Consider the following 21,863-nt stretch of genomic DNA (forward strand, 5'->3'; position numbering starts at 1 on the left):
CGTGAGAACCAAGAAATCTTCTTCTATCTACGTCTACTCCCTCTTCTCCTATCTACGTCTACCCCCTCTTCTTCCATGTACGTCTACTTCCTCTTCTATCTACGTCTACCTCGTCTTCCATCTACGTCTACCTCGTTTCCCAGCTGTTTGCTTCTCACTTCACATAAGCTTGTCTTCTTCTCGTCCGCTTCCTCTGTCTTCTCAGAGTCGTGGATGTCTTCCCCACACTCACACCCCATGTGTTCATCCGTCGCTATGTACTGCTTCCTTCAACACCATCAACCCACCACAAAGGTCGTACATCATACATCTTTTTCTGCTTCCTCTTCTTCTTCTTCCTCCTCCTCTTCGTTTTCTTTTTCTTCCTCTTCTTCTGCCGCTTCTTCTTCCTCCTCCTCCTCTTCTTCCTGTTCTTCTTCTTCTTCAGCCGCTTCTTGTGTTCCTCCTCCTCCTCCTCCTCTTCTTCTTCTGCCGCTTCTTCTTCTTCTTCTTCCTCCTCCTCCTCCTCCTGTTCTTCTTCTGCCGCTTCTTCTTCTTCTTCCTCCTCCTCCTCCTCCTCCTGTTCTTCTTCTGCTGCTTCTTCTTCTTTCTCCTCCTCCTCTTCTTTTTCTTCTTCTTCTTCCTCCTCTTCTTTTTCTTCTTCTTCTTCCTCCTCTTCTTCTTCGTCTTCTTCTTCCTCACGTAGATACATCAGTAGAGAGGCAGCTCAAGTCTCGGTGTTCGCGGAGAACATTTCCCTCACATGTGTGTGTGTGTGTGTGTGTGTGTGTGTGTGTGTGTGTGTGTGTGTGTATTGTTCTTCTCCTTCCTGTTGACCTTATCATACACTTATGGTCAGGTTCATCTGTGGTGACACTCACCACCCCACAACCTGTACCGTACGTGTCCTCAGGTGTCGTGCTGGCGATGCTTTGACCCCACCACCCACCACCCCACCGCCGCCACCCACCCCTGGCCACCCACACCAGCCCTGAGGGCCCACCCAGCCCACCCACAAGGGTCTTCTCACCTGCCAGGATTAATTAGGGCGGTCAACTGGAAGACCAGGAACCAGATCACTGACCACAGTCGGTGTCCCACACACACACACACACACACACACACACACACACACACACACACACACACAACACACACACACTACATTCCTGGCTACGTACCGAACACAGACACACACACACACACACACACACACCTATATACATCCCTACTCTTCTCTCTTCTGTACCGTACCTCCTCAAAGACACGGGTCACCTACCAGTCAAACGACCCGGCACGACCAGTAACCAACCCGACAATGTATACAACACTGATCATAGAAAATGGTTACGTAAATAAACACGTATCTAAATCCTCCATTATGTATATCTTACAGTCCAGCTCCCTCGTCCGTGTGTGTGGAGGTCATGATTTAAATCCTACGTAACATCATTACCAAGGATGGAAGGGCTGCGTGTACCTTCACCATATACTCCCCAATCTCCCCACCCTGGCTGGCATGGGGAGAGACAAGGTCGGGGAGGCAACAGTCGTCCGTGCATGGCAATGTCTGCACGTGATCACATCCTGTGTGTGTGTGTGTGTGTGTGTGTGTGTGTGTGTGTGTGTGTGGGCAGGAATGCACAAGACTGTCCTGTGTTTACGTGCATGGGGGGGGGGGGGTCTGGGGTCAGGGGTCAGGCAATGTTACCAGATGTGATAGGGAGGGAGACGAGGTGGAGGAGGGCTGGTCTGTGATGGAGGTGTGTGTGTGGTCAGCTGGCCATGGCAACTGTGGCACGAGAGAGAGAGAGAGAGAGAGAGAGAGAGAGAGAGAGAGAGAGAGAGAGAGAGAGAGAGAGAGAGAGAGAGAGAGAGAGAGAGGGGGGGGGGTGTAGACGAGCATGATGTGTGTGTGTATGTGTGTAGGGGGTGTCGTGTGGGTGTGGTACACAGACAAGGTCGGGGTTTAATGCTAGAGTGTGTAGCAACGGCAGGGTGTGTGTGTGGGGGGGGGGGGGAAGGTGAGAGGGAGGTATCAGTTAGCAGGGGGAGGGAGGGGGGAGGGGGGGGGGTGACATCCAATACCAGGCTGGACAGGTTTGGTGGTGGCTGGGTGGTGGGTGGTGGGGGGGGGGGGTGAGGCGAGCCCGCCAGGAGATGATGATACTGCTGGATGTCTTGATGCTGACCTCTCTACACTACACTACCACACCTACCACACTACCACACCTACCACACCATACTAACACACTATCACACTACCACACTATTATACTAACACACTACCACACTATCACATTACCACACTTACGACACTATACTAACACACTACCACACTATCACACTACCACACTTACCACACCTAACACACTCTACTACCACACCTACCACACTTACCACACCTAACACACTCTACTACCACACCTACCACACTATACTACCACACTATCACACTATCACACCTAACACACTATACTACCACACTACCGAACCTACCACACTACCAAACCTACCAAAATACTACACCTAACACACTATACTACCAAACTACCACACTATACTACCACACTTCATTACACCAGTGCACTACCACATCACCATACCACACTATACTACCACCAGTACACTACCACACTCCCGTACCACACTACACTACCACACTCCCGTACCACACTATACTACCACACTCCCGTACCACACTACACTACACCATTCATCTGGTGTGCAATGTTCTACCATGATAACAAGTCTCTTGCTTAATTTCCAGTTATGTTCTCTGGTTGTTCTATCTCCCTACATCTCTCTATGAACTGTTCTACACATCACACAACCTGTCTTATAAGCCTTAAGGGTTGTGTGATCGGGTCACCCCTTACTCTTCTTTCCTCACTCCACGGTAGAGAAATTCATGTCCCTCTAACTCAGATGTGTCAACCCTGGTGTACCTGCCTACACTTGTATGTCACCACAATAATGATGATGATGATAATGATGATGATAATGATGATGATAATGATAATGATGATAATGATGATGATAACGATGATGATAATAATGATGATAACGATGATAATGATGATGATAATGATGTAGCCTCGTTCTCCCATGATAGAAAGCTTATATTTATCATTTGTCAGTAAGTGGTATGTCTCCGTCGTGGTCAAGGGTCGTACCGTCGTGGTCAAGGGTCGTACCATCGTGGTCAAGGATCGTACCGTCGTGGTCGAGGGTCGTACCGTCGTGGTCAAGGGTCGTACCGTCGTGGTCAAGGGTCGTACCGTCGTGGTCAAGGGTCGTACCGTCGTGGTCAAGGGTCGTCTTTAAGTGGGTTACGTTCATCATTCAAACGCTTCTTAATTTCACAACCAAACCCACCACCACCCTCCCCCTTCCCCTTCCTTCCTTACACTAAGTTTCCATCCCAGTCATAACTCATCCTCCTCTTCCACATACCCCTTGCCCATTCTACAACCTTTTCCAACAGTTCTTTTCACCTTTCAAGACTTTTATCCTCTTCCACAACCTGCCACCACCCATTCCCCATTCCACAACCTGCCACCACCCACCCCCATTCCACAACCTGCCTTCCCTCTTCCACAACCTGCCACCACCCACCCCCATTCCACAATATGCCACCAATCCCCCCCCCCCCCTTTCCACAACATGCTACACCCCTTCCCCCATTCCACAACCTCCCCTTCCCATCACGGGAGACAGAATGACACACCCTCCCTTTACGGGTGAAGGGGCCGCGTACACACACACACACACACACACACACACACACACACACACACACACCTTACACACACACACACATACACACACACACACACACACACACACACCTTACATACACACACACACACACACACACACACACATACACACACACACACACATACACACACACACACACACACACACACACACACACACACACACCTCACACACACACACACACACACACACACACACACACACACACACACACACACACATACACACACACACATCTCACCAGAGGGTAATGTATCAGTACATTCCAGCTCTCTAATATACATCTTCCTCACAATGTATATGATCAGCACACATGTATTCCTCTGTATTAGCCACAGGAGGACACCTCCTCTCCCGAAGAAAACGGCTGGAGGGGCCGGTGATTTTAGAACACGACGGAACATTCTGGAAGGGTTTGATTGTAGGGGGGGGGGTGAGGGGAGGGGAGGGGAGGGGAGGGGAGAGGAGGGGTTGATAGGAGAGGAAGTGACATTTTCAATAAGACCAGAAAATTGATCCCGTGTGTTGTTCCCCTCCCCTCTCTTCCTTACCCCCCCCCCTCTCTTCCTTACCCCCCTCCCCTCCACACTCCCGTCCTTGTTGCAAAGGGGCAGAAGGGAGGGGAGGTGAGGGGGAGATGGGGAGGAGGTTGGGGAGAGAGACGACCTGGGGCGAATCCAAATACAAATATGGGGGTGAGGGAGGGAAGGAAGGAGGGAGGAGGCACCCAACACACAAGGTTCTTACCAAGGGGAATATTCGTAGGTACCTCTCTCTCTCTCTCTCTCTCTCTCTCTCTCTCTCTCTCTCTCTCTCTCTCTCTCTCTCTCTCTCTCTCTCTCGGCTGAGGAGGAATATCCCTGCCCACCATATGGCAACACGTCCGGCATGTTGGCATTTGAGGGAGACAAAAAAAAAAAATAAAAATAAAAATAAAGCAGCCCTGCAGAGCTGGCCAGATTTGAGTGAATTGCCAATCTGTTGCCAATTGAAGAATCTCAATTACCGGGCTATTTTAGGGCCGCAGTAACCCTGGGTAATGGGTTACCGCAGGAGGAGCACGGTAAACACGCTGAGACGTGAACGTGTCGCACGTGCCCATCACGGGTTCGGCAACTGGTGGGAAATTAGAAATAAAATCAAGCGGGAAATTTTGGCATTCGGTGGCAGAAGTGATGCGACACTTCGGAGGTTCTGGCGGGAGAGGGGATGGGAGCCACGCCGGCCACTGATTGGCTAACCGTAGGGCCGCGCGCCAGGCCACGCCCACGAGGGGACACACGGCGCTCTCATTGGCCAAATTAACGGACTCCGCCCCGGCCCCGCCCCTGCCCCGCCTCCGGACCCGCCCAGCACGAGCAATGGCGGGGGAGACTGAGATAGTCATCAGTATCCCACACGACTTGACCCAGTGAGCACCAGTCTTCCCTCCCTCGTCCCGTCTCTTGGTGTAGCCGCCCTCGGTTGTGTGTGACCACCCCCCCAGGACCCCCCCCCACCCCCCAGTGTGTCGTCCCAGGTCGTGCGTCGTCCCAGGTCAGGTGACCACCCGCGGGCAGCCAGCCTGGTTAATCTGACGTGGACGACCAGACAGAGCGCGGGCAACGACTACACCAAGATGTCGTCCCTCAACGAGCAGATGCCGGTGTCGACGACGATGTTGCCGCACTACGAGTCGCCGTTGCCCACCCTGTACGAGCCGCAGCCGCAGCCGCCCAAGCCGCGGCTCATGTTCAAGATGCCGCGCGTCGTGCCCGACCAGAAGGCCAAGTTTGAGTCGGACGAGCTTTTCCGCCGCCTGGCACGAGAGACTGAGGTGAGTCGACCAGGGGGCTACCAGGGGTCGACCAGGGGCTACCAGGGGTCGACCAGGGGCTAGGAGGAGTCTACCAAGGGGATACCAGGAGCTAGGGAGAATCGACCAGGGGGCTACCAGGGGCTAGGAGGAGTCTACCAGGGGGCTACCAGGAGCTAGGGAGAGTCGACCAGGAGGCTACCAGGGGCTAGGAGGAGTCTACCAGGGGGCTACCAGGGGCTAGGAGGAGTCTACCAGGGGGCTACCAGGGGCTAGGAGGAGTCTACCAGGGGGCTACCAGGGGCTAGGAGGAGTCTACCAGGGGGCTACCAGGGGCTAGGAGGAGTCTACCAGGGGGCTACCAGGGGCTAGGAGGAGTCTACCAGGGGGCTACCAGGAGCTAGGGAGAGTCGACCAGGGGGCTACCAGGGGCTAGGAGGAGTCGACCAGGGGGCTACCAGGAGCTAGGGAGAGTCGACCAGGGGGCTACCAGGGGTCGACCAGGGGGCTACCAGGGGCTAGGAGGAGTCTACCAGGGGGCTACCAGGAGCTAGGGAGAGTCGACCAAGGGGCTACCAGGGGCTAGGAGGAGTCTACCAGGGGGCTACCAGGGGCTAGGAGGAGTCTACCAGGGGGCTACCAGGGGCTAGGAGGAGTCTACCAGGGGGCTACCAGGGGCTAGGAGGAGTCTACCAGGGGGCTACCAGGAGCTAGGGAGAGTCGACCAGGGGGCTACCAGGGGTCGACCAGGGGGCTACCAGGGGCTAGGAGGAGTCTACCAGGGGGCTACCAGGGGTCGACCAGGGGGCTACCAGGAGCTAGGGAGAGTCGACCAAGGGGCTACCAGGGGCTAGGAGGAGTCTACCAGGGGGCTACCAGGGGCTAGGAGGAGTCTACCAGGGGGCTACCAGGAGCTAGGGAGAGTCGACCAGGGGGCTACCAGGAGCTAGGGAGAGTCGACCAGGGGGCTACCAGGAGCTAGGGAGAGTCGACCAGGGGGCTACCAGGGGCTAGGAGGAGTCTACCAGGGGGCTACCAGGAGCTAGGGAGAGTCGACCAGGGGGCTACCAGGAGCTAGGGAGAGTCGACCAGGGGGCTACCAGGAGCTAGGGAGAGTCGACCAGGGGGCTACCAGGGGCTAGGGAGAGTCGACCAAGGGGCTACCAGGAGCTAGGGAGAGTCGACCAGGGGGCTACCAGGGGCTAGGAGGAGTCTACCAGGGGGCTACCAGGAGCTAGGGAGAGTCGACCAGGGGGCTACCAGGGGCTAGGAGGAGTCTACCAGGGGGCTACCAGGAGCTAGGGAGAGTCGACCAGGGGGCTACCAGGGGTCGACCAGGGGGCTACCAGGAGCTAGGGAGAGTCGACCAGGGGGCTACCAGGAGCTAGGGAGAGTCGACCAAGGGGCTACCAGGGGTCGACCAGGGGGCTACCAGGGGTCGACCAGGGGGCTACCAGGAGCTAGGGAGAGTCGACCAAGGGGCTACCAGGGGTCGACCAGGGGGCTACCAGGAGCTAGGGAGAGTCGACCAAGGGGCTACCAGGGGTCGACCAGGGGGCTACCAGGAGCTAGGGAGAGTCGACCAGGGGGCTACCAGGAGCTAGGGAGAGTCGACCAGGGGGCTACCAGGGGCTAGGGAGAGTCGACCAAGGGGCTACCAGGGGCTAGGAGGAGTCTACCAGGGGGCTACCAGGAGCTAGGGAGAGTCGACCAGGGGGCTACCAGGAGCTAGGGAGAGTCGACCAAGGGGCTACCAGGGGTCGACCAGGGGGCTACCAGGAGCTAGGGAGAGTCGACCAAGGGGCTACCAGGGGTCGACCAGGGGGCTACCAGGGGCTAGGAGGAGTCTACCAGGGGGCTACCAGGAGCTAGGGAGAGTCGACCAAGGGGCTACCAGGGGTCGACCAGGGGGCTACCAGGAGCTAGGGAGAGTCGACCAAGGGGCTACCAGGGGCTAGGAGGAGTCTACCAGGGGGCTACCAGGAGCTAGGGAGAGTCGACCAGGGGGCTACCAGGAGCTAGGGAGAGTCGACCAGGGGGCTACCAGGGGCTAGGAGGAGTCTACCAGGGGGCTACCAGGAGCTAGGGAGAGTCGACCAGGGGGCTACCAGGAGCTAGGGAGAGTCGACCAGGGGGCTACCAGGGGTCGACCAGGGGGCTACCAGGAGCTAGGGAGAGTCGACCAAGGGGCTACCAGGGGCTAGGAGGAGTCTACCAGGGGGCTACCAGGGGCTAGGAGGAGTCTACCAGGGGGCTACCAGGAGCTAGGGAGAGTCGACCAGGGGGCTACCAGGAGCTAGGGAGAGTCGACCAGGGGGCTACCAGGAGCTAGGGAGAGTCGACCAGGGGGCTACCAGGAGCTAGGGAGAGTCGACCAGGGGGCTACCAGGAGCTAGGGAGAGTCGACCAGGGGGCTACCAGGAGCTAGGGAGAGTCGACCAAGGGGCTACCAGGGGCTAGGAGGAGTCTACCAGGGGGCTACCAGGGGCTAGGAGGAGTCTACCAGGGGGCTACCAGGGGTCGACCAGGGGGCTACCAGGAGCTAGGGAGAGTCGACCAAGGGGCTACCAGGAGCTAGGGAGAGTCGACCAGGGGGCTACCAGGAGCTAGGGAGAGTCGACCAAGGGGCTACCAGGGGTCGACCAGGGGGCTACCAGGGGTCGACCAGGGGGCTACCAGGGGTCGACCAGGGGGCTACCAGGAGCTAGGGAGAGTCGACCAAGGGGCTACCAGGGGTCGACCAGGGGGCTACCAGGAGCTAGGGAGAGTCGACCAAGGGGCTACCAGGGGCTAGGAGGAGTCTACCAGGGGGCTACCAGGGGTCGACCAGGGGGCTACCAGGAGCTAGGGAGAGTCGACCAAGGGGCTACCAGGGGTCGACCAGGGGGCTACCAGGAGCTAGGGAGAGTCGACCAAGGGGCTACCAGGGGTCGACCAGGGGGCTACCAGGAGCTAGGGAGAGTCGACCAAGGGGCTACCAGGGGTCGACCAGGGGGCTACCAGGAGCTAGGGAGAGTCGACCAGGGGGCTACCAGGAGCTAGGGAGAGTCGACCAAGGGGCTACCAGGGGCTAGGAGGAGTCTACCAGGGGGCTACCAGGGGTCGACCAGGGGGCTACCAGGGGTCGACCAGGGGGCTACCAGGAGCTAGGGAGAGTCGACCAGGGGGCTACCAGGGGCTAGGAGGAGTCTACCAGGGGGCTACCAGGAGCTAGGGAGAGTCGACCAAGGGGCTACCAGGGGTCGACCAGGGGGCTACCAGGGGCTAGGAGGAGTCTACCAGGGGGCTACCAGGAGCTAGGGAGAGTCGACCAGGAGGCTACCACGGGCTATGGAGAGTCGACCAAGGGGCTACCAGGAGCTAGGGAGAGTCGACCAAGGGGCTACCAGGGGCTAGGAGGAGTCTACCAGGGGGCTACCAGGAGCTAGGGAGAGTCGACCAAGGGGCTACCAGGGGCTAGGAGGAGTCTACCAGGGGGCTACCAGGAGCTAGGGAGAGTCGACCAAGGGGCTACCAGGGGCTAGGAGGAGTCTACCAGGGGGCTACCAGGAGCTAGGGAGAGTCGACCAGGGGGCTACCAGGGGCTAGGAGGAGTCTACCAGGGGGCTACCAGGGGTCGACCAGGGGGCTACCAGGAGCTAGGGAGAGTCGACCAGGGGGCTACCAGGAGCTAGGGAGAGTCGACCAAGGGGCTACCAGGGGCTAGGAGGAGTCTGATGTTCTGAGTGTATGTGCAGAAGTCGGGTGTTCTGAGTGTGTACCAGTAGTCTGGTGTTCTGAGTGTGTACCAGTAGTCTGGTGTTCTGAGTGTGTACAGTAGTCTGGTGGTTCTGAGTGTGTACCAGTAGTCTGGTGTTCTGAGTGTGTACCAGTAGTCTGGGTGTTCTGAGTGTGTACCAGTAGTCTGGTGTTCTGAGTGTGTACCAGTAGTCTGGTGTTCTGAGTGTATGTGCAGTAGTCTGGTGTGTGTGCAGTAGTCTGGTGTTCTGAGTGTGTACCAGTAGTCTGGTGCTCTGAGTGTGTACCAGTAGTCTGGTGTTCTGAGTGTGTACCAGTAGTCTGGTGTTCTGAGTGTGTACCAGTAGTCTGGTGTTCTGAGTGTAGCGGGCCAGAGCGGACAATCAGAATGTGATCAGACCAGTTGTTAACATAATGAACCAGACGATATAAATGTATAATGTATATGACGCTATCATAGTGTGTGTGTGTGGGTGTGTGTGTGTGTGTGTGTGTGTGTGTGAGTACATATGAGTCAAGACATGGTACATATATACCAGGTTAAGAGACGGGGCAACACGTGTGTAAAACTCCCTCCGCTTTACACACAGACCCACACACACACACACACACACACACACACACACACACACACAACAAACACATTAAACAACAAAATCACACAAACCCAACGAAAACACACACACACACACACAACACAAAGACACTTACACCAAAGAATTGATTAATACACACACACACACACACACACACACACACACACACACACACACACACACACACAACAAACACATTAAACAACAAAATCACACAAACCCAACGAAAACACACACACACACACACAACACAAAGACTCTTACACCAAAGAATTGATTAATACACACACACACACACACACACACACACACACAACAAACACATTAAACAACAAAATCACACAAACCCAACGAAAACACACACACACACACACAACACAAAGACACTTACACCAAAGAATTGATTAATACACACACAAATACAGTTCACTTTATCTCTTCCCTGCCCCATCATTCACCCCCCCCCCTCCCCTCCCCCCGGGGGCCATGGCTAACACCCAGGGTTGACCACAAGGGAAGGCGTCATCCACACTACTATATACCACACCAGCACACTGGACCAGGGAGACTTTACTTCTTATTCTGCCTTCCAGATATATATCGTCCGCTACTCCGTTTTCTAGATGATAATCACGCGTATATATATATATATATATATATATATATATATATATATATATATATATATATATATATATATATATATATATATATATATATATATATACAAAATCTTTGTGTACACAAATGCCTTGTTTTCTAGAATAAATCTAACTAAACTTAACCAAACAAAACACTTATGGAATAAATTCCTCTAATCCAAATCTTTTCCCTGGTCAGTATAAACATTTGGATACTCAGTATATAAACAGAGGGAATATGACAGTATCAATAATCATTACTACAGTGCCCTAGACAAGCCTCTTATTTATATAATTCATTTATTTATTATAACCAGACAATTAAATAACCTGGCAGTTCGCATGATATACCCGGCGGTGTGTTTATATATAATCAGACGGTTTATTACAACCCAACACTTTATTTACTACGGCCAGGGCAGTTATCATAACCCGTTAGCGTATGTGTTGTAACGAGGCAGGTTATTATAACCCAACAGGGCAGTTTAAGTCACAGTCAGGGATATGATATGTTCATGCTTGTCAGTTCATCTGATTTAAGTTACCAGTATGTCTATAACCGAGCAGTTTAGCTCTGTTTTAACCAAACCAGTGTGTCTATAACCGAGCAGTTTAGCTCTGTTTTAACCTAACCAGTATGTCTATAATCGAGCAGTTTAGTTGTGAGGTAGAGACAGTTTATCTCTACTGGGCTGGTGGTGGTTTGTACTGGCTGGTCGTCCGCTACAACCAAACTGTCGAATTACCCAGGGTTCGTTATAACAGGATATAACGGTATGTGGGTAGCCCACTCTGGGGAAGCGTCAGGAAGTGGTGGCGATCGTCAGAGGAAGTGGTGGAGATCGACAGAGGAAGTGGTGGAGATCGTCAGAGGAAGTGGTGGAGATCGACAGAGGAAGTGGTGAAGATCGTCAGGAGGTGGTGGAGATCGTTAGGAGGTGGTGGAGATCGCCAGAGGAAGTGGTGGAGATCGACAGAGGAAGTGGTGGAGATCGTCAGAGGAAGTGGTGGAGATCGTCAGGAGGTGGTGGAGATCGTCAGGAGGTGGTGGAGATCGTCAGGAGGTGGTGGAGATCGTTAGGAGGTGGTGGAGATCGTCAGAGGAAGTGGTGGAGATCGTCAGGAGGTGGTGGAGATCGTCAGGAGGTGGTGGAGATCGTCAGGAGGTGGTGGAGATCGTTAGGAGGTGGTGGAGATCGCCAGAGGAAGTGGTGGAGATCGCCAGGAAGTGGTGAAGATCGTCGGGAAGTGGTGGAGATCGTCGGGAAGTGGTGGAGATCGTCAGGAAGTGGTGGAGATCGACAGGAAGTTATGGAGATCGTCGGGAAGTGGTGGAGATCGTCGGGAAGTGGTGGAGATCGACAGGAAGTGATGAAGATCGACGGAGGAAGTGATGGAGATCGTCGGGAAGTGGTGGAGATCGTCAGAGGAAGTGGTGGAGATCGCCAGGAAGTGGTGGAGATCGTCGGGAGAGGTCAGCCAAGAAAGAAGGACGAAGGGAAAACGTCAGCAAGGAGTTGACGGGAGAGTCAGCCCAGTACACTTGGGCTCTGCATGACGAGTGTTGTCTCTGAGGTGCTGGCGAAGCTCATCGAAAAAGAAAACACAAACAGTTCACTTCCTGCGAAAGGCAATAGATGTTGTCTTGGCGATAGATCGATAGATAACGTGGTTTCTGAGGACAGTCATTCGTAACTGACCTTCACGAGAGGTGAGAGCAGAATTGGGCGTGAGGGAAATGGACTACCAGAAAGCATTTGACCCCGTCCCTCACCGGGTGAGCTGATTGAGATGCTGGATCATCAGGGAAGGATAAGGTAGAGGCTACGAGGGATGGATTATCTTGGTAGAGAGAGAGAGAGAGAGAGAGAGAGAGAGAGAGAGAGAGAGAGAGAGAGAGAGAGAGAGAGAGAGAGAGAGAGAGAGAGGACATACGTTAAAGGAACGTTTTGAAAATGGACTGGGGTCACCACCGCAGTGCCTCAGGGTACGGTTCTGGGACCATCGATCTTCTTGATCTTTGTGAATAACTCATCTGCAGGATTGGAATCCTACCTGATCGTGTTTGCAGATGATGCTGAGGTGATGGGGGGGGGGGGGGGACGTAAATCGCGAGGAGGATGTCATCGACCTACAAGGAGACCTAGATAGACTTCACGGAGACCTAGATAGACTTTAAGGAGACCTAGATAGACTTAAGGAGACCTAGATAGACTTAAAGGAGACCCAGATAGACTTCAAAGTTCGTCTGATGTATGGTTGGTGGCGTTAGTGAAGGAGACACACTGTCGGCTGGCAAAACCTAAGAAGGGTCGAAACTAGAATATGTTTCTCAGATTTGGTCACCTCGCCTTAAGATATACACACACAAGAGCTAATTGAGAAGGTATAGAGGAGGGTAGCAAAGATGGTGCCAGAATTAAGGCTAGAGGGCTTAAATGTACCCACAATGGAAGAGAGAAGAGTCATGGGTGAGCAGATCACAGCTTCTCAGTTTTTAAAATCTTACTGATGACCTGGAGAATGAACACTTCTTGGAAAGATGCGGGGAGGGACAAAAGAACCAGAGGACATAACATCATAATTACTCAAAAAAAAAGGTCGTCAATAAATAATACTATACAAGTGTTGTGGATGAATGATATAACCGGAGTTATGACATAGTTATTGAGGACGTGTCGACAGCTGTGTGACAGTAGTGAGAAAGTGAGAAAGTTCAAGTGAGTGTAGAACTCCCTCCACGTACAGTACCAATGGGTAAGTACACACACACACACACACACACACACACACACACATACAGGGACATACACAAGTAAACACAAACACTGGACAAGTAAACACGGACACTGGGTAAAGACAAAGTAATAATAATAATTAACTTTATGGCATCGCGAACATCCTGTCTTCACTTTCCCGCAAAATACACCCGCTTCTGACGGCACATCCACCTAGTGTGTATATACACACACACACACACCATATACACAGAAAATACATACATATATATATATACATTAGCCTTTATAAAAAGAATATAATATTTCAAAAATTGAAGAATACGATTTTTTTTCCCTGATGGAGGTGTCATATTCGCCTTAGACCGCCGCTAAAATTACCCTCCGTCAATTCTGAGGTCCTGGGAAAATCCTGCAAGGCCCCTTCCAGATCCCGTATTTTGGGCTTCCTGTCCAGGAGGCGCGAGCGGTGTCAGGGCGTACGTGGGGGAGAGAGAGAGAGACGTGTACCAGCCGACCACTGGCCTGCCTCCACACACGATTTTGGACGCTGCATGATTATGTCTCTTACTGCTGACTCACTCCACTTGTTACTATGACTGTGTGTGTGTGTGTGTGTGTGTGTGTGTGTGTGTGTGTGTGTGTGTGTGTGTGTGTGTGTGCGAGTAAGAAGAGAGGAGGGTGTGCGGTGTTCAAGTGTGGAGGTGGGTCTGCGACAAGGGTATGTGATGTCACCACGGCTGTTTGATCTGTTTTTTTTGGACCGGGGTGGTCAGGGAGATGAATGCGAGAAAGGTCTTGGAGAGAGAGAGAGAGAGAGAGAGAGAGAGAGAGAGAGAGAGAGAGAGAGAGAGAGAGAGAGAGAGAGAGAGAGATGGGGAACCTAAGGTCAGGGATGTGTGGAAAGAGAAGCTAGTGTCAAAGGTCTGCCCCCCTCCCCCCCCCAGCAGTGCACTTCATCTGACCACATCCACATTTTCTCTTCCACATACAATCCTTTTTAAGTCCACATAATACCTCATCACCGTCATGCTTTACCTCCATACATACCCCCCCCTACATACTACCTCATCACCCCAACATACTGCCTGACTTGCACATACTCTCCCTCCCTCACACCTCGTTATTCCTCATACTCTTCCTCAACGCATCTTCCTCATACTTTGCCTCCTTGCCCCCCACATAAATACTTCCCTCACGGTTCCACATAAGTCTATGTGAAAATGTTCCCTCGGTTATTTCTTTCACAATTCTCTCTCTCTCTCTCTCTCTCTCTCTCTCTCTCTCTCTCTCTCTCTCTCTCTCTCTCTCTCTCTCTCTCCCTAATTCATGTATCAACCCATCTTTGTACTGTTCTATCCACCTATTTATACATCTATCTGTGTATCTATCAACCTATCTATCTATCTATCTATCTGTGCACCAAATCTTCGTCATGGTTTGTGTTGCAGCCGTGTCATGGTCCCAGCCTGCGGGCAGCAACACCTGTGTGTTCCACGCCAGGCAACACACACACACACACACCACGGGTGTACGTACCCTGAGGCTGTGTTGAGGAGAAGGAGGCCAGTACGATCTCTCTCTCTCTCTCTCTCTCTCTCTCTCTCTCTCTCTCTCTCTCTCTCTCTCTCTCTCTCTCTCAAGGAAAAGTTGTAGCAAATAATAATAATAATAATAAGGCAACATACTGACAGGACAAATGCATAAAGAAACAAGAAACAAAAAAAAAGAAGACAGAGCGAGTCACACTAAATTCTTTAAACCAAACGCAAATAATAAGAAAAAAAAATATATATTTATACCAAGATGAGGAGAGGAAGAGTTGCCGGAAATGATTTATGGCAACAAATATTCAACCAACGGTCGAAACTCCACCACACCAGTGTGTGTTCTCAGCACTACACACACATTACTCACTTATCCATTATACAACAGTAGAAGATCCTAGCATTAATAGCAAATAGACTGATATTTATATAATATAAAAAAAAAAGTTTGCTATAAAACACGACGAGTTAAGATAAAGTGGGACTCGAGAGAGAGAAGCTAGGAGGAGGAAATCACGAGAGAAAATAGCGGAAATGCCTCTTGGCAACTCAGCAAGGGCGGGCGAGAGGCGGGGAAGTAGACAAGACTGGAGAACGACTTCGAGAATATATATATATATATATATATATATATATATATATATATATATATATATATATATATATATATATATATATATATATCTTTTTCTCGTGTTTTTACGTCGTCTGACATTGGCACCGTTTTGGTAAATCATTCTAATCTCAAAACCGAAATTATTCCAGGAAAGGAAAGGACCCGAGAACGTTGTGAGATTTTGTGTGTCTGTCGGCCAGTCGTACTGGATAATGTTATGGGGTAAGGATTATATATATATATATATAAATATATATATATATATATATATATGATTTAGATAAAAATGCCTGCGATTCTGAAATGAGGTGGAGAGAGAGAGAGAGAGAGAGCCTGGTCTGTGGGTAGGGCACATTAACAATTACACACTGGTCAGGTAATGGCCTCCTCTCCCATTGTTCCCTTTGACCATTACTGTTATCCACCCTCCATTTAAACAGTTCATAAATAATGTATATATATAGATGTGTGTGTATATATATATATATCTGCTGTTGCCTCTCATGACGAGGCGTGGGAGGCGGGCGACACTCAGCCCCCTCACGGGGGTATGTGGGCCTTGGGTGGGGAGGGGAGATTTCGGACGTGTTGACGGGTTTCGGACACGCCGGAAGAGGTGAACGCCGCTCAACAAATGATGTTTGTACGTGTCTTGCACCCCCCACACACCCCCCCCACGCACTCTACCTCCCTCCCTCACACACACACACTCTCTCCCTCCTTACCTGGTACCTCAATCATTCTCACACACTTATCTTTCCCTTTCGCCACACACACACACACACACACAGACACGCACACACACACTCTGACACGCCTCTCTCTCTCTCTCTCTCTCTCTCTCTCTCTCTCTCTCTCTCTCTCAGGTACTCTCGCACTCACCTTCCCCCATACCTTCGCACTTCATTACATGTTCTATATCCTCTTCCTTCTTATTCCTCTTTACATCCCATTCCTCTTCTGCTTCCTGGAATACCACAGGTTTCTATAATACGGACCGTGGCCTCTATAATCCGGACCATACACCCTATAATTCGTAACATGCGCACTCTATAATCCGGACTATACACTCTATAATCCGGAACATATACACTCTATAATCCGGACCATACACCTTATAATCCGGAACATATACACTCTATAATCCGAACTATACACTCTTTAATCCGAAACATATACACTCTATAATCCGAACCTCCCCCCCCCCTCCCCCACTAGAGCCATCTCGTTTGTAGACCCCCAAACCCCCTCCATGATCCGAAGCTATGGTAGAGGTCACCAGCTATAGTGCACCACCTGGGAAGCTATGGTAGAGGTCACCAGCTATAGTACACCACCTGGGAAAGCTATGGCAGAGGTCACCAGCTATAATGCACCACCTGGGAAGCTATGGTACAAGTCACCAGCTATAGTGCACCACCTGGGAAGCTATGGCAGAGGTCACCAGCTATAATGCACCACCTGGGAAGCTATGGCAGAGGTCACCAGCTATAATGCACCACCTGGGAGACAATAAGGCTACATATACTTGAAGGATACTAACACAAGGAGCAGCAAAACAAGGGGGGTCGAAACGCCACGAGGCAATTCAACCGTAGAAGCCATCAGGAGGTTAGAGACAATGAAGATGATGTAAAGGAGCTTCAAAGACAAGTGAGGGTATACAGAGGAGCTGAATTGTTCCTCGAGAGATAGACATGCAAGAACGTAAGGCCACGGTTGACGTAGCAGCGTTATGACACAGCCCGTGAGAGTTAATGATGAGGGATAACTAGACGTGGTTAAATACACCTTGATCGAAGACGTAAAAACCCTTGAGCAAGCAGAGATTCACAATGTAAACACGACAGCACGAAAGACGCACAACGTTTTAAAAAGGCGCGATCGCCAGGACTGAGAGCACGGGTATGAATAAGATGCTAACTAAGATGTTGTCTGCAATATCTTACACCAAAACCACCACAGGCATCATCAATTTCTCCCTCCATCCCACTGGATGGGACATATAGATCTGCTGGAGAAGGTGCGAAAGAGTTGAACCCAAGACTGGGGAGTTCACATAGAAGGGGGCTGGGATACAGGGAGAGACTGGCAAATACAGATGAACTCACTAGGGAGGGTAGAGAAAGCAAGCAGTACGAGAGTTAGAAAATGTGTGAAAATATATACATTTCTAAAGGAAGAGTCTCATTGACATGTGGACTAGAGTAGAGGAGCAGCGAGGACAGAGAGAATATACACAGACAAACTGTGTCGTTTATCTGGTAAATTTACCTGCGACAGAATGGACTATGTTACCAGACATTCACACACCACAACTTAAAGGAAGATGAAAGTGGCGGATGATCATAAACATACACACACACACACACACACACAAAGATCCACACTTATTCTCCCCAAATTAAAATCTCTTTACGGATGTTCTCCTGTCTGTGTTGCCAGTGGTGAGTGCTACGAGGGAGGGGTCCTCAACATCCACTGCAATTCAGGAGGCAAGACTCTGTAATCACAGTCAGCTCAATGATAGATACACAGGTCAGCGGTGAACCTGCTGCTCCAACTTAAGTGGCATCTACCGTTGTTACTGGCGTTACCTGGTGTTACTGGCGGTGTGTGGGTCGTGTTACCTGGCGTTACTGTCTGGGTGGGGGTCGTGTTACCTGACGTTACTGACTGGAGCTCGTGTTACTTGGCGTTACTGAATGAGGGTCATGTTACCTGGTGTTATGGGCGGTGTGTGTGGGGGGAGTCGTGTTACTTAGCGTTACTGTGAGGCCAGCTAACCTTCCATAGCTGGGGGCTGTAGTCAGCTCAATCTAACCTCCAATCACTGGTTAAGGAAGAGTAGATTCGCTGTATTACCCCGCAAATTGCCTCCCTCACCCTATGATTACGGGAGGTTAATGACCAAATATATAACCCGTACAATTATCGCAGGCGTCGACACTTCTCAAAGCAGCGCGGATAAATGACTGATACATAAATTACAATCATTACCTGATAAAAACCCGTTTTCGAAATGAATATATTTCATCAGCGATAAACACATTTTAAACGCCCGTCCTCACCGCCGCGCTTTGCCCTTTACGAAGACTCACCGAGGGAAGACACCACGAGAAGTCAAGCTGCAAATTATTGGAACGGACAATCATAGGTTGCCAGATGCACGGTTTATATCGTTCTATAATATTTCCCTCCTGCCTTTCATGATGTATGGGTCGGTTACGCAATATTATAATGCTGGGTTAAGGTCCGTAATATACATGATTATCCCCAGAGTATTATAAAATAAGTATAGGTGTTTAATGGTATCACCGCCATGGCTGAAGACGTGCCAAACGCTTCAAGATGTACAATTACGTTTATTGGTTATTTTCTTTGTAGAAGTTTTGTACTAAAACCGTCCAAACCAACTATTACTCGATAAAATATTAAACTTTCGGCTCATGATAATTTCTGGGGTGGATATCTTATAAGTGTTTTGTCCTCAAAATATAAATATATATATACTAGACCGGCTCAATGCAACACTAATTTCCCGTTACATTCGATTTTAAACTGAAAAAAAATCATAATCATGTACAAACATGTACAACTATATTTTATTATTCAGTATTTAGGATCATAGGTTGTTTTATATATTTATTGATCCATATTCGGGATTATGGGGCTGCTGTATATATTATTGGAATTAAACGAAAGTAAAAAACATGAACGCACCAGCCACACTGCTCACGTAAACAAACATCCGTTTTCATTTCCACGAGATTATGTTCAGCATGACGGACTTGCTTCCGGTCCTTCCCTTCAGCTGCGCTTACGACCCAGTTTTCCTTCCTTTTGATCTTCACTGACCTCTCACGCACGACAGTACGACCCTTGGGTATGACGACCTGGTCTTTAACCTGGCCAGTAGGGATTAGGTGGTACGCATGGCCATCATACACAAGGGTCGAACTGTCGTGCTATACGGTCGCACAGTTCGTGTTCCAGGGTCGTATCGTCGTGCTCAATGGGTCGTACCGTCAAGGGTCGTACCGTCGCGCTCAAGGGTCGTACCGTCATGCTCGATGGTCGCACCGTCGTTTTCAAGATATTAAAACTAAAAAGAAAACTTAAATTTGACCTAAAATATACGAACATGAATAATTCCATCCAGGCTGAACCCATTCCACCATCTTCAGTTGCCCGTGCACGCCCAGGACCTTCTGCCACCCCGAACAGTCCGGTTGGCCACCCTTCTAAAAGGAGTCGCGTCTGGGGGGGTAGGAACCACCACTACCACCCCCAGGGTGAACCCAAGAACGCTCCTGGTTATGAATAATGACATTATTTCAGGACTCACTTGAAATAACATGAATCACAAGCAGTTACCCACGGTCTCCAGCCATTACGTTTGGGTTTCCGTTTCCTGTGTTAGTCTCGAGATGTCACGAGGGTGTCACACGTCCCGGGAACTGTGTAAGGGGAGTGTCAGACGTCCCGTGAACTGTGTAGGGGTGTTAAGACGGCCTAGGAACTGTATAGTGGCGTGAGACGTCCCGGGAACAGATGGGTGTTATATGGACCTATAATCGTGTCAAATGTCCTCACACATGACAACAGTCTGTTTTCTACAACAGAGAGGTTTCCTCTCGATGGGCCAAAGTACATGTAATATATATACACACACACATATATATATATATATATATATATATATATATATATATATATATATATATATATATATATATACACACACACACATACACACACACACACACACACACACATATATATATATATATATATATATATATATATATATATATATATATATATATATATATATATGGTTTCCACCGCAATCTCTTACGTTATTCTATACAATGTATAAACCCAAGGATTGTGGGGAATCTTGGCAAGGAATGTGGGGCAATACTGTCAAGGACTGCGGGAGAGTCCTACCAGGGACGGTGCGGAGGGGGGGGAGGTTATCCTGCAAGATATGTTTCAAGCGCGGTGTTGTAAAAGGTCCGGTTGTAAGATTAACGAGTGGGCCAGAAGGTCAGGGAGTTTGTCTCCAGGTGTGTCATGGGGAAGGGAAGGAAACACACCATTACATTATTACGTAGATATGGTTGAGTTACCAGGCTGGGCCAACCCTTGCATGCTAAGGGCCTCGGCAGCATGCAGCCCGCGCTGGCTGACTCTCTCTCTCTCTCTCTCTCTCTCTCTCTCTCTCTCTCTCTCTCTCTCTCTCTCTCTCTCTCTCAGACAGCAGTCACAACATTGAAAAGTACGCGCGCAGTCTGTGGGGATAAGGAGGGAGAGAAGGAGGGGGAATTCTGATCAGACTCCTTGTCTGGGATGCGCGCGTCAGCTCTCCATTATCGACGTAAATTACGCTATTAACTATACCGCTCGGCCCACACTCATGCTAACCTCACACTATGCACCCCCCCCCCACCATCACCTCATACTCCCACTCCCCATCACCAACACTGTCTACTCTACTACTCTCTCCTCTCATCTCCTCACTGGACTGCCGTCCACACACTATGACCCCAAAGTAACTATGACCCACGGGGTGGACACCTATCAACTATTCTTCTCTGCCCACCAAATCACCAACTTACTAGACCGCTCCCGTCTACCACCAACACGTATGACCTCCCCCCCCCCCCCCCCCCTCCCCATCACCAATGTGACTCCACCTTCCCATCACACCTTTCGCAACCTTGAAGCCACAGAACACTATACCCGTAGACTTTCCCCAGATCAACAGACATCACTACCTGACTGTAGATACAATAGAATACTCATATATAATAATAATAATAATAATAATAATAATAATAATAATAATAATAATTGTAACTAAAGTTTGGTAGGAAGAAAAATTTAAAGATCATAGAGACGTCATCACAGTGTGTGTGAGAATGACTTTGGAAACACAATGTGTTACAAGACATGGTAGACAATCTATCTACACACACACGTGTCAAACCACAATAAAAATATATTCTATAAATCATTATCTACGTAGACCAACAGGCCGCACCCTCATCAACAACCATGTAAATATATTAAAACAGACTTGACAAATAACAAACATTTTCATAATGCACGAAATTCCAGGACAGAAACAAAAATATAAACATCTTTTCTTACGAATGACGTCTGAATTCGTGAATATATATATATATATATATATATATATATATATATATATATATATATATATATATATATATATATATATATAATTTTTTGGCACTGGCAACAAGGGGAAAAAATGTGGTGGCCGTGTGCGATACCGTGTTTGTGCTGAGGAGCGAGGCTGGCCTGCGGGTTGAGCAGTGTTCATAAGTAGGTCACACGACAAGGTTTCCAACACGTAATTCTTAATGTTGCGTGTATGTTGGGTGTGAGGAGTGTGTCT

The 21,863-nt window shown here is 50.0% G+C and overlaps 2 protein-coding genes across 5 annotated transcripts in view; one reads left to right on the top strand and one right to left on the bottom strand.

Annotated features, from left to right (window-relative positions):
- Nucleotides 1-21,863, bottom strand: part of Fancl (E3 ubiquitin-protein ligase Fancl) — a 242,763-nt gene that overhangs the window by 75,201 nt on the left and 145,699 nt on the right. The gene's annotated exons all lie outside the window — the stretch shown is intronic.
- Nucleotides 5,151-21,863, top strand: part of LOC139751910 (protein big brother-like) — a 48,882-nt gene continuing 32,169 nt past the window's right edge. Inside the window, exon 1 of the mRNA XM_071667600.1 lies at nt 5,151-5,578. Coding sequence (XP_071523701.1) covers nt 5,381-5,578 — 198 coding nt within the window. The 5' untranslated portion in view covers nt 5,151-5,380. The remainder of the gene's footprint in view (nt 5,579-21,863) is intronic.

Source organism: Panulirus ornatus, chromosome 12 (assembly GCF_036320965.1).
Source record: "Panulirus ornatus isolate Po-2019 chromosome 12, ASM3632096v1, whole genome shotgun sequence".
NCBI lineage: Eukaryota > Metazoa > Arthropoda > Malacostraca > Decapoda > Palinuridae > Panulirus > Panulirus ornatus.